This window comes from Balearica regulorum, chromosome 24 (genome assembly GCF_011004875.1).
Source record: "Balearica regulorum gibbericeps isolate bBalReg1 chromosome 24, bBalReg1.pri, whole genome shotgun sequence".
Taxonomy (NCBI): Eukaryota; Metazoa; Chordata; class Aves; order Gruiformes; family Gruidae; genus Balearica; species Balearica regulorum.
Genome location: NC_046207.1, coordinates 1,806,355 through 1,820,253, shown reverse-complemented (window position 1 = coordinate 1,820,253; position 13,899 = coordinate 1,806,355). Strand labels below are relative to the sequence as shown.

The window sequence follows — 13,899 nt, the reverse complement described above, 5'->3', positions numbered from 1 at the left end:
GAACTTCTTTTCCTTGTGCACATTCAGACAATTCCTCCCCACTAGAGGAATAAATGTTTTTTTCCCATTTATACCCCAAAGCAGAAATGATCTGTTTTGATTTTGCTGCCAAAATATTCCCTATACAGTAGAAAAATACCCAGAAAGATTGCACCATTAGGACTGGGCAATATCTGTCAGCAGTCTGGGGGTCCTGCAAGATGAACAGTCTTCCTGAAGGCCTGGTATTTAGCAGAGATGGGTTTAGCTGAGGATAAGGAAGCACTGATGATCTCCGGTCCAGCCTGGCCTGGAGGGGTGCAGCGCCCAGCACAGGGGACAGGGCTGATGCTGTGCCCCATCTTTGCTTCCCTCCCCCTGTTTTGGGGCACATTGAATCCTGCAAGTGGGACTCATCCCCCAAAGTCTGCTCTGTGCCTGCCTAAAGATCAGAGGATCAGGAAGAGAACTGGAAAAGGATGCTTTTTAGAGAGTATATATCACATCATGCTAGAGCACACTGTACATAAGATCTCAGCTCCACAGAACAGATATTCAAAGCCTTCAGTGGGACTGAAGGAGATATTTAATTTTGTGTGCTCTGGGAAGCATTGTCTCTGCCTGAGCAGTCGGGGAGCCCTGGCCCAGATATTTCTGCCCTTCCGCTCCCTCAGCGTTCAAGAAACCTCTAAAACCCTATGCCACTTTTGAAAGCCACTCAAGCCTACGGGGGGCATCTCATCACACCCTTTCAGTGCAGCAGAGACTCTCTGGCACTTTGGTATTGGCAGAATCTCCAAAAAATATGCCAGATTCGGATCTATTGAATGAAATTCTGCAGATAGCTTGTTCGACTCCCTCCTTTCCTGTGGATGCTTCTTGCCATGCCCCTGGTGTTTCTGTCTTACATGTCCTCTGTATTGTTCATTTTGGGTGAGCTTGTAGGGATTTTGGAGAAGGCAAGGACATAGGGCAGACACCTGTCTGCAGCTTCTTCTGCTGACAATGGGGAGAGACATTTTGCTCATGGGGACATTTTTGCTTCACAGGGGAAAAAGCCAGACGTTTTCATCAAGATTTCAGTTCCTCACACTGAGAGTCAAAACCCTCCTTGATTTGTGTGTTAAATCCCGACTAATATCAAAGCCTGAGGCAGGTCAGGAGCTGGTGAGACCCTAGGAGACCTGATGTCACGGCAAGGTACCATTGCCCCATGCAGATTTTTGTCTTTAGATCCAGCCATGCGATTTTGACCTGTTCTACAACCTGCCGCGCACCCCCGTTCAGACACGCCGGTCCCCAGATGAAGGAGAAAAGGGATGTGAAGAATCAAAAAGTGATGCTGTCGATATTTCAGAAGGCTCCCCTGGCCTGGGCTTAGATCCTGAAGTTAGGCAGCCACGCTTAGGGCGAGGAAATAATTGAATTCTTCAGGAAAACATGCTGAGATTTAGCCATTTCATGAACCTGCGTAGCTTTTAAATGCTTCCTGAGAGTGGACTTATTGTATTCTCAGTCTTTCTCTACTGGATCTGCACATTTTCATTCTCAAAGTCCAGGGTAATAAGTGGATTATTAAAAAAATTCGTCTTTTCCCTTCTGATTGCTAAATATTCCCAGACATGGCAGTCCATTTCCAAGTTCACTCCCACCTACTTCTTGCCATCTCCATGTTGGCACTGAAAGGATCTAATTCAGTAATAAAAAAAAAATAGACTTTTCTGGAAAGGTGAAAATAACCCAAGAATCTCCGTAGCACCAAATTCCAACATCTCCCTCTTTGCCCCACAGACCATTGGGCTTACAGCCCCTACCTGGCACATAACTTAACAAGAAACTTAACAACATTTATTCCAATGAGAAATTCTACATGATAAATAGAGAAATTAACTGAAATATTCTGTTATGCAACTCACTGTCTGCTGTGTTCAAATGACCTGAAATGTTTTGTTTTGTATTTTTTGTTCTAAAGTGCTTCCAATTGCATTTTGTTAATGCAGTTATTTATATACTGTTATGTTTATTTTTAAAAGAAGTAACTCAGGTTTCTTATGAGCCACATTATAAGATATAACCAATTCTTTTTTAAAATTATTTTTATTGTTGGTGCAAGGAAATAAGTGACATTTCCATAATTAAAAAGAACAAAATCCATCTTTGAGGAATTTTACTAATGAATATTTTCTCAGGTGCCATTTGCGTTCTCAGCTTATTTGCCGGACTAAATTCACATGACAGAATACAACAAAAGAAGAGAAAGAAGTCCAAAAACTGCAGCAGCCAAAAATAAAATAGAATTTAAATTTTTTTAAAGGATCGATCACAGTTTAACGGAAAGGAAGAGAATACCTGCTACACAGTCATGCAACAGACAAAATTCCTATTGCACAAGAAAATAAAACCGCATCCTTTTACATCTAAAACAAATGCCTATTGCTACAGTGACGAAAATGGAGAAATTAAGAGTGGTGGGGAAGACTCCATTTGCGCAAAAGGAAAACTAGACATTGCCCTTTAAAAATAACCCCTAAACTTTTCATTAATTACCGGTCATATCTGAAGAAATTCTGCTTACAATCAAACATGCAGTCGTGGCCAGCTCAGCAGGGCGAAGGGTGAAAAGGAAGGAACAGGCATACACAAATCCCATAGCTAATAATTAATTAATTCATTAATCAATCATAGAAAGAGGGAAGAGGGGGAAGAAATCTTACCACCAAATTGGGTAACCGGCTAAGACCTTTGTGCCATTGAAGAGAAAAGATAAAATTAGTCCAAGCAGGTGGTAATCCATTAGTCCAGGCTGGTGCAAGGGAAGAATCTCAGCGAAGTTTTCAGAAAAACATTAAGTACGAAAAATGAAGAATCCCCTTCTTTCCAGGAAAAAAAAAAAAAAAAAAAAAAAAGAGTGAAACAAAGTCCCTTGTAGTGCAGATGACTTTCTGGCTTGTCAGAAACACACCTCTCCAAGCCTTTTCCCTGTAGATCATCCAAAAGCGTCTATTAAAAAGTGCAGGGCTTGGGGATGTCAGCAGGCAGCCAATCAGACCGCATGGCCCAAGGTAAGGGATGAGTCTCAGCTCAGGGCTGTCAATCACGCTCTCCTCCCCCTCCACCCCACAACTTTGTTCTAGCCCTCGCTTCCACAGACAAACCCTCTTTGCAAGAGACTTTACTGGGGCAGTGAGATTTTTGGTGCTTCCCCCCCCTCTTTTTTTTTTTTTTTTTTTAAATTTCACTTAGAAACCCAGGATGCACAGACCCTGCTTCTGGCTTCGCATGCCAAGACTTTGCAAGGTAAGGATGAAGGGTAACTATGATTGCACTTAATCTCACGGTGGGGGTGAGATAGACAAGTTATTCTTTAGATGGAGAGGGAGGTGAACATTAACCCTTGCAGGAGACAAGAGCTAATGGGAACACCAAAGAGGCAGAATAACCCTCTGAAATTGTTGGGGTGAGCCACACGGGCAACACTGGTTATAAACTTTAAATGAAATCTGCGCTGCCCAGGTTTTTCAAAGTGTGTGGGTGGGATGGATGGAGGGGGGGAAGCAGTGGCAGCCTGGTTTTCTATTGAGAAAAAATGCCATGTCATGGTGAGAGTGGAGCAGGTGACCAGGAAGATGTCCCATTAATGAATCCCCCATCTCTGGATGCAGAAAGATGAAAATATCAAAAAAAACACACATGTAAGAAAAAAAAAAATCACAAGCAGTATCACTCCTCTAAAGAGGTTGCATGTTGCAAATAGTCCCAACAAATATTTTCCTTGAAAATCCTTGTTGTTGCATAGAAATGCTGTTTTTATAGGAGCTATTATGTCAGAGTAGCAGATCTAAGGGATGACTCAACAGAATGGGACAAATAAATGGGAGAAGTCAAAAAAAAGTGCTTTTGTTCATAAAGCATCCTCAATGACCACAGTTCTATTGCCACAGTGGAGCTGCCCAGACAAAACCCACATGGAGATTAGGTGCTTTAGGAGTAGCCAGAAAAATCAATTTATTGCAGAGCAATGTCTATAATAGATGTCCAAAGTCCTATCTTGGACAGCCCAATGCATCTCATGCTTTTGACCTTCTCTTGATATTAAGGCTCTGGGTATAAATGCATCCCTTGTTCCTAATTACTGGGATGCACCTGCCTCATGCCTCTGTCTTTCTTGATTCACAGTTCTTATAGATTTTAGTGGGTTTCGACACTGAGTTAGTGCAGAGTTGTTCTCATAAGTGGTAATTGGTTTCCTGACCATCATGCCTCCAAGAGAGGATACCCACCAGCTGTTCGCTCTGCACCTTACTTCTTCATCAGTCTCTGCATCTGCTGCAAGGACTATGAGGCCAAGCTTCTCCAGACTTAGTCCAAAGGGTTCTCCAGCTGTCTATAACCCATCATAGGTGTTAAACATGGCTTGTTCCTCCTGGGGGATTTCAAATCCCAAAGGGTATATTGGGTGTAGTCTATCCTGGCAAATCTCTTACCTGGCAACCAGCTATGTTCTATTGAACACAATCACTTGGGTTTAAGAAAGCAATTTTCAAATGAGCAATTGGAGACATACGGATTTAATCTGTTCCACTTAAATTAAACACTACCTGGGAATCTTCCCCAGATCTTGAACTCTATTGTCCATGGTTTTAGCTATGAAGCATGGACCCTGGTAAGGGCCTGACCTGGCCAACTTGCACAGCCCTGAAGAAATTTTAGTCACAAATTGGGGTCAGTGTGGAACAGGAACTATTCCAAATAGACTCTTAAGATGTGACCCACCTCTTCTGGAGGTTAAGTGAGGTTAGCAGGATGGATGAAGGTAGTTCTGTGTCTCTGCATCTCTGGTTCCAGTGCCATGGAATGGTCACAAGCACTTTTAACTTACTGGTTAAAGTAAGCCATGGAGTATGTGAATTGCCACTAAGAGCCTGTAAATCTAGTTAGCAAAAGCAAACCTTAAATTGCTACACAGGTTTGTACCTCTATTGGTGGATGGTTTGGAGCTGCACAGACAGAATAAGAATTAAAACTACTGAGCGAAAACATTTCCATCAGTAAAATGTCAAACTGTTAAAGAGGCAGCCAAAGGAGAGACTGAAGTGAGATATCTGAGGTAATACTACAGGTGACTCATATCTCATGGAAAAGGACAAAAAATCCCCAGCACTGCAGAAATCCAACTAAGGAAAGTTTTTGAAATCTGAATCAAATGATTGGTTGGACCATGTGTGGACACTCAGCCAGACAACAGAGAAGAAAGATTTCCCCATCATCAAGGTCTTGGTGGTTGGAATGTTCCTGTCCACCAGGCACTGGGGAGCAATACAAAGTGCTCTTTATCCCTTTCTTGATGCTAGGATTTATAAATCAAGTCAATAACAAGCTACAAAGTGCTTCTGCAGACAACCAAGTGGGGGAGTGACCTAAGACCCAAACGCCAGAAACTTTATTTGCTGTTGTGCATTGGGCAGAGATCTCAGTGTTGCCTCAGGAAGTGCTGCATTACAAAAGCAGCAGAGATGCTGAAGCACCCACCCACACCCCAGTAACTGCCCAACATCATATTGATGTGGCCACAGACAGGCTTTTGAAAGATGAACAGCATGTTGGTAAAGATTTGATCACAAGCAGACTGAAGTCAAGGAAAAGCTGTCTATAGACTCTGACAGGTATTTGATGAAGTTTCTTGAGTTACCTGTCCTCCAACACCTTTTAACTCCTCCCATCCATTGCTCTCTTTGTCTGTTCTGAACATCATGGACTGTTTGTCCCAGAATCATGAGGAATTAGTGTTGTCCTACCTTTTGGGAAGAGACTGAATTGAGTGTGTCTGCAGTTGCTTTGGCTTGGAGATCCTGTGAGATCTAGAAGGTACTTGTTGTCTCTAACCCTGGTCATATGTGACTCATAGTGACGCTTGGCCCAACTTTCTCCCACTGAAATGAGTATAAAAATGTGCAGAAAAACAATAGCAGGTTTCAGTTGTGTCTTTGGTTGTATCACCCTAGATCCCTGAAGCCTTAAAATGGCAGGGGTGTCTCACCAAGGGATGAAGACTACGTTGTCTGTGAAACGAACAGACTTACTTTCAGACTTCTCTGCTGTGAAATGAAAATCTGATGCATACATGCTAAAATTATCCTGGGGATATTTCATGCTAGCCTGAACAAATATTTATAAGTTCTACAGCAAACATTAATTTTAAATGTAATTTCTAAGAGCAAATGACAGTTACCCAAAAGAGTGCAATTTCAAAATTTCACTCATACATACCTCCTTGTGCTGCTGACTGACAGTTTTATTTACTGAGGGTCTTTTCAATCACATTGGTTGTCTAGTTTGGCAATATTGACTCTTACCGACCAGCTTCAATATGCCCAGAAAAGAAAAAAATTGAGGAAGCTAGAGGTTTGGCTGCTCAAGAAAAGTCATGTTGCCTTTACAATGTCAGTATAAAGGTCCTTCTGTATTGTGCTAACATTGTGGTACTGCAAACTCAACCACTGTAGGTGCCAAGGCATCCAAAGGGATCCCTTGGTTTATTCTAACGACACTCTGGCAAAGGAGCACTGTAATCACACCGAAAACATGCCTCTCCTTCCCCTCGGTACTCTAACTTTTGACATTTTTCCTTCTTTTAGCCTTTCTTCCTTTCTCCATCAGAATCTGCCAACAGGAAGAAATCAAGTGCCTGGGGAAGGTGATGGGGTCACGGAGTCTCCTGGATTTGTTCTCACCATGCGTTTCAAAATACCGAGCCACTGATGATCCACCAGGAACTCCAACCCTTCCCGGTGCGGTTCAGCTGTCCGTAGTGGAATTACCCCACAGTCAGTGTGATGTGAAGAGGATGACTCAAACCTCACAGCGAAGGGCAAGATTTGGTGTGTAGGGGAAGGCAGGGACGTACAAGACCTGTGATCCATGGTGCAGCCATGGCATCAGAGCTCTTGATCTGCAGACTGACTCCGGTTCAGTGGTGGAGGGTGGCTTAGCTGGGTGTTAGATGTTAAATTGCACATTCGGGTACTTCTGGGCATGGCCAGAAACAGAAACTGAGAAGGTGGGTCCCTCAGAACCATGGTCCTTTAGGGGGTTTCATGTCTTAGAAGCCACTGAATTTGTTGTTTTGAAGACCTAAATTTTGGTCTTAGTATCTAAAGTGGAGGTAAAATAGCAAATTAGTTCTTTGATGGCTCTAGCCATCAGTCCTGAAGTAAATCATTATTAAAAATAAGTATTTAAAGAGCTGAAGAAATCCTTTCCCAAAGCATGAATGAGCTGTTTGAGTCCCTTCCATCTTAAATTACTCAAATCCCATGTTTCCGAGGGCTGTGTTTGCTGCTAACATCACTGGTGACATTAACATCTCCCTCTAAACTTACCTGTTCCTCAGTTTCCTGGGCCAAATCTCCTCTCTCCTAGATCCTTATGTTCCCTCTGGCTCTAACAGACTGTCCTCCTCCGCTGTTTCTTCATATCCCAGTTCATGTTAGCCAGGCACACCAAGGCAGTCCTTACCTGGAAACAGCAATCCTATGTTAACACCTGAGCAGAGTGATTTAAAGAAGGGCTTCAATGGATATTACATCACTTCCAATCTTTGGACAGGAACATCTTTGTATATTTCCACGTATCTTCTCGATGCGCTCTATCACCGATGATCTGGGGGTATGCTCCAGCATGTTGACATTGTGTGGTCAAACCTGCATATGCCTCACTCCTGTTGAGTGCCTCACCTCCGTGTTTACTACAGCAAAGCTTTAACGTTACCTCCGAGTGAGCTCACGGCTCAGGTGGGGTTGCAGGAAGGTTGCCTTTCACGTTTGCCTGCCTGTTACGTCCAGTGGAGCACTGCCCACAGCTGATGTGTAAAGCTGCTAGATGCCTACAGGAAACTTCCACGGGGGAAAAGTATCCGCTGTTACAGGAAAATGGATCTTCACTTGTTCTGATGAGCACCGTGATGTGTCTACTTGATTTTTTTTTGGAAATTCCACTTTGCTGAAGACACAGGTATAAAGCAGAGGAATGTCAGGCTTTAGCTGAAGGTCTGGTGGCTGTTGAGATGATGTTAATAGAAAGCTCTGAGTTTAGCAAAACCCTTTACCATTGTTTTTAGTGTTTTAGGAATAACTTTATGACTTATTTTTTCTGCAAATAGCCTTACCTCACTCAATTTTTTCACAAACTCTTCTAAGCTGATGGTATAGAAATCCTGCACCTAGGATATTTTTTTCTTCCAGTGATGGTAGAAACTCTTTTGAACCAAACTTTTGCTGCAATATCCCAGAAGGTCTTGTGGTTAAGGGACTGGGACTTCTGTTTGTTTGTTTTGTTTTGTTTTTTAAAAAAACAAACATTGATAGAGTAACCTGCTGTACTATCTGTTGTCATATCCAAACTCAAGAAACTTGTGTTCTCAACTTTGCCAGTGACAACTCATATGATTTTGATGGCTCAGGTTCCTTATCTGTCCCTGTATTTCTTGCTTGTAAAACTTGGGAAATAATTGCTTCTGTGTGTATCCTATCATTTCCTTCAGGAGGGAACTGTCTCACCCTCTGTTTGTGCAGACCTGAGCTAGAACATCAAGGGACAGCTCTGAAGCACAGACTTAATAATAAAAAGTTTTGTTATTATTACAGTAGAGCTGTTACTGAATATATGAGCAGAACTGGAATCCCAGTCCTTGTATTTGAAGGGCAGAATGAATGATAAATGGTACTCCCCATGGTTTAGTTTTTCTCCTCCTTTTTACTCACACGTATCTTGTCCTGTGGCCAGGGGATCATGGGAAATATGTGAAGTGGAAATGCTGACTGCTGGTTCCTCCACCATTGCCAGCGAGAATGAAATCTTCTAAGGACACTATGTCTCAGTGCCTGGGTGCCACTGAACTGGAGCTGTTACAGACTTTGAATAAAAACATCTTTCTTTCACTGTCACGTATGTAAATTCCTTTAGCACCTCACAGTTCAAACTCTGGTTATATTTTCACATCTTTCCTCTATCTTGCCATGGAGATGTTCAGAAAAATAATATCACATAATGGAGCCCTAAGACTCATGTTTTTTCAGTGACTGTGACAACTTGGAGCACAGAGAGCTAGCAATGAAACCCATCTCAAACTTCAGTAAATACAAGGACACAAATATTATGTTTGACTGACACAGTTTTGCCTGAAATAGTGTTGGCCCACATTGCATCATGTGGGGACACTGCTTCAGCAATGGACTTAGGAAGAGGCAGTACTTGTGATGAAGCTTTAAAGACTTCCCTGTAAACCTTCTATTCTTCTATCCAAGTCACCCCTACTCTCTTCTGAAGTAAAGGGAGATATGAGTCTGGTAGAGTAGGACACCTGTCCCATCAGCCATCAGTTTTTAGTGGGAAAGTTATTTCCAGACAACTTGTAGGGTTCTGTTCAGTCTTCACCTAAGCTGCTTCAGGCAGGCTAACACCCAGTGGAAAAGGTCTCAGGATTTCTTGCACATGGTTATGATTTTTTCATCTATGTGAAGCAACAGCTCAGGTACAGGAGAGGTATGACTAGGATGGTTGAGTATGTGTAGAGCCCTGATTGTCAATGTATGAGTACGTGGTCTACATGTAGGTGAATGTGAGGAAGCATAGATGGTTGAGGGTGGATAAGCATGTGTAGATCAGTGGTCGTAGGTGTATAAGGCATTGCTGGTGGGGAAGGATCCTGAAGGCAAGTCCCAGAGATTTCTGGGGAACAGGCCCATTGGAAAAAGCACTGTAAGGCTAGTGCACCTTGTCTCTCTGAAATTGTGCAGTGAAGGGCAGTTTTACACCTTACGTATTTGACGCCAGCCTTGCTTGATGGGAGAGGCTGAGCTGCCTTTCTCAACTGCAGTAAATCTGACTAATTGGACTAGCTGAGCAGATGAAGAAACTACGCCCCAGGTCTCAGGCTTGTTTGAAGACAGCTCTGTCTACCTTGACATCTGGAGGAATGTATCCTGGGGACGGGGGGAAGGGATGGAGAGCAAAGGCAACAGAGTTATTCCTTTCGCTTCCTTCCTTCCCCAGGACTCTAGCCTAGCAATATCCTGGAGGCTGGAGAACACATGGTAAAAAATGAGACCAGATATTTTGTGCTGCAGGCTGTGACTTTCCACGATGTTGTAGCTGGAAATCACGGAGCCCTCTGATGTAGGCAAGTGCTTGTGCTGTTGGAGCAAAAGAAGCCGCATGCATTTATGTCAATGTTGCATATCTCCTGGGCTGTGGTCAGCTGTGCTGTAGGGTAACGGTAGGCACTGCCACTGGAACACTGCTAGGACTGGAGACCTTCTCCTTGCTGAGACTCTGCCACCTGCCCAGGCTGCAGTGCCCATCTATGTTCCCTTCTACTCACACCCCAGTCCTGAGCACGCCAGCAGGGAAGTGTCATAGTCCAGCACAGCCAACACAACACAAGAGCAGGTATAAGCAATATTTTTTTTCTTTTCTACACAGCTGCAAGGATCTGCACTCCCCATGCTAATGGTACTGCCAAAGGTAGGGGTTGATGACACAGATCTCAGTCGTTCTTGCATCTTGGGTTATCACCCACATTCACAGAGTGGGTACAAGATCTGTGCTGGATCTGGCATTGCTGTGCATGGCCAAGACTTGGACTGTCCAAGGGCACGGTGCTCCGCAGGTCCTCGGCAGCCCTTGCTGTGCCCGAACACTTGATGCAAGACGAGGTCTGCTCAGACTTGGCCTCGTTCGGCTACGTGTGGGCACGCAGAGCAGGGATGCCTGGTCCGGATTGCCCCGTGCCCCTTCTGAGACAGCTCAGCCTGAAAGATCAGAGAATCACAATTTTTGCTTGATCACTATGAGGATGTTGGGCTGAACTGTGAGAAGATAAAATGTCCCTCGGGGAGGGACAAAGTGAGGGGGACGGGACAAACATCCGGATGGGAAGCTGGGCTGGGCTTTGCTGAGTGGGGACTGGGACTGGGCTTTGTTGAGCTGTGGCTGGGCTGGGGCCAAGTTTGGACTGGGCTTTGCTGGGCTGGGACTGGGCTTTGTTGAGCTGTGGCTGGGCTGGGGCCAAGTTTGGACTGGGCTTTGCTGGGCTGGGACTGGGCTGTTTTGAGCTGTGGCTGGGCTGGGGCCAAGTTTGGACTGGGCTTTGCTGGGCTGGGTCTGAGCTTTGCTGGTCCAGGGGATGAGAAAAGGCGAGGGCAGCTGGCTGGAGGCAGGCAGGAGGTCTGGAGCGGTGCCTGCGGAGCAGCCTGGTGGGGATTCAATCCGGGAAGTTTTAATGACACAACAACAACAACAACAAAAGAGGAAAGGGGGGAAAGGAAGAAAAGGCTCCTGCAGGGCTGGTTGCCACGGAGACCCCAAGGAAGTTTGAACCAGTCCTGCTCTTTTCACAGCCGCCTTTGAGCCAAGGAGGGAATTATGGCTGGCGATAAAAGGAGACATGTGGCCCTTTGCTCACAGGGACCGGCCTCTGCAGTTACGAGTCTTCGGCTCATTTTCCCCCTTGTCCCCTCCTGCAATTATACATTCGGATCTCAGGAAAAAAAGGAAAAAGAAAAAAAATCTAGGACAAGTTGTGCACCCTTTGCCCTGGGGACTCATCCCTGAAGGGCAGACCGCTACCTCTTTCAGCCCATTATTCTTCCCTCTGCAATGTGCTGCCCACATTTCCTATGCAGTTACGAAATTTTTACGTGTTCAGAGCTGATAAACAGCTCACGTCGTCTGTCATCACACCAACCCCTGCAATGATACAGCCTCCATGAGGAAGGGGAGCTCAAGACCTTTTCCAGGGGAGCTGGAGACAGTTTTCTTGCTTGCCACAGCTCTTAGGTTTTTGGGAGGGGTCAAGCTGACCAAATGCCAGAAATTAAATTGAAAGGGATAAATTCAGCTCTGTGCTGCCTCCTCTGATTTCTTCAGTGAGCAGTTGCATAAATGCAAACCATGAAGTTGTGTTGTAGTGCTCAGGTTATGTTCTTGGGTCTTCCTCATTCTGGAGTTAGAGCTGGATACTTGCACTTCCAGTCCATGGTGTAATATGCTGCAAAAAATCCTGCTCAGGCCCATTTGATGTTATACAAAAGGAACAAAAAGGTAAAGGGAAGGCAGAGGTGCAAGCAAGAGAAACGAGTCTCCTGCAGGCATAGCACAGCACTGGGAGCAAAGCATATCACAGCTGCAGCTCTCACTTCCTGGCCAGCTGGGTTCACAGAGCCCAGTTCTCCTTTGTCATGTGTTGTCGGGGTATTCAGGTCTTCTTGGACCTTTGGTGCTGAGAGTGTCATGGTGAGCTATGAAAGAGCAGGTATGGGGTGGTGACCAAGGCTGGGCTCTGCTCTCCCTCCCAACCCTCAGGACATTGCTCCAGAGCCCATTTCCCCTTCAAGTGCTGGGCTGTGGTGTTGGATGCTGTGACAGGAGTGAGGCAGAGGGACAGAGGGGACAGGCCGGGCCAGGATGGGTAACCTGCTCCTGGCTCTCACCCTACAGTAGCCTTCTGCTGCTGGCAGCAGAGCTACTCCTGGAGCCAAACACTGAATGGGACTGGAGGGTCAATGTGCCAACGCGGGGGGCTGGGCTGATGGAATTTATTGTGCAGACCTGAGTCAGTTTCCATTAGCTTCTTGGTTTGGTTTTCTGGGTTGTTTTTTTTTTTTTTTTTAAACCCAGAACTCTGTTTGAAGGGATGTTATTACCTGGAGAGGTTGTGGCATCTCCATCCTTGGATGTTTTGGAGACTCAGACAGACAAAACCATGGGAAACCTTCTGGCATTAGTCTTGCTTTCAGCAGGAGGTTGGACTGGAGACCTCCAGAGGTTCCCTTCCACCAGCACTTTGATGCTTTATTGCTTCACAAGTTAATTAACTATTTAGTCTATTTTTTTGTGGATGATAATAACACAAAACACTCAAATAGTCCAGAACACCTTCACAGGAGTCATCCGACTGACGGGTTACAAAGCCAAGATCCTGCTTGCTTATTCTCCCAGGCTCCCTGCAGCAGGTAAGGTGTGTGACTAGCCAGATAAACACTGTGCATGGTGCAAGCAGAAGTATGTTCCCTGGAAGCTGTCCTGAAAGTGGGCACAGTCCTGGGATCACAGCAGAAATTCAGATGTGAACCCTGTCTGCTCGCCAGAAGCTGAATGATGTCCGGTCAGCCCCGCCCCCCCCCCCCCCCCATTCCCAGTAGTGAACCTCTCTGCTCAGGAGGAACTGGGTCTTAATGAAGGAAAGTTAATATCATTAAATGAAGGGCAGCTGGAACAACTGACAATTATTTGGACAAATGTCTGTGGTTTTTTGCCTGCCTTTGCCATGTTTTAGTATTCTGGATAGCTGTGTCTTCCATTCCCACTGCTGCTCCTTGGACACAAAATCACGCATCCCATCCTCCTAACACCCAAACAGGACTTTATTTCTCTGAAAGAAACTTTGCAGAGCAGCTGGTAATTTCCAGGCTCTGCACTCAGTGCTTTCGCAGTGTCTGAGGACACTCCTGCCTGCTGTCTTCAGACAAAAATAAAAGGAACTTACACCCCTCAGAGTGTGTGAGCATCATCTTTCCTGTTATGTAGCTTGGCAAGCGTGCCACCCTTGGAGATCTTATTGCCAGGGGCAGCTGAAGCTTCCTGGAGCTAAAAAGCTACTGGTGCTTCGCTTTTGATCCCTGTAAATCCACTTCTGCTCCATAACAAGGCAAAAAAGCCACCTGGAGCATCCCCCAGATGGTGCGGTCCCAAAGTGTTCCTAGTCCAGATTGGTGAGGGCTCCTCAGGCCCTCCTTGGTGACTGCTCTGGCTTAAATCCCTCTGTCACAGTGTCATCATAGCCACACAGTCCCCTCCTGGGATTACCTCCTCAGCTCTCCTGGTATCCTGTTTGTGGGGCTAAGTGGTCAATCACAGCTGACT

At 45.2% G+C, this 13,899-nt stretch overlaps 1 protein-coding gene across 1 annotated transcript in view; it reads right to left on the bottom strand.

The window, feature by feature from the left end:
* The window catches only part of WNT3 (Wnt family member 3), a 49,971-nt gene extending 46,585 nt beyond the window's left edge, over positions 1 to 3,386 (bottom strand). The window contains exon 1 of the mRNA XM_075775282.1: positions 2,694 to 3,386. Coding sequence (XP_075631397.1) covers positions 2,694 to 2,773 — 80 coding nt within the window. The 5' untranslated portion in view covers positions 2,774 to 3,386. The remainder of the gene's footprint in view (positions 1 to 2,693) is intronic.
* Positions 3,387 to 13,899: the final 10,513 nt, after the last annotated feature.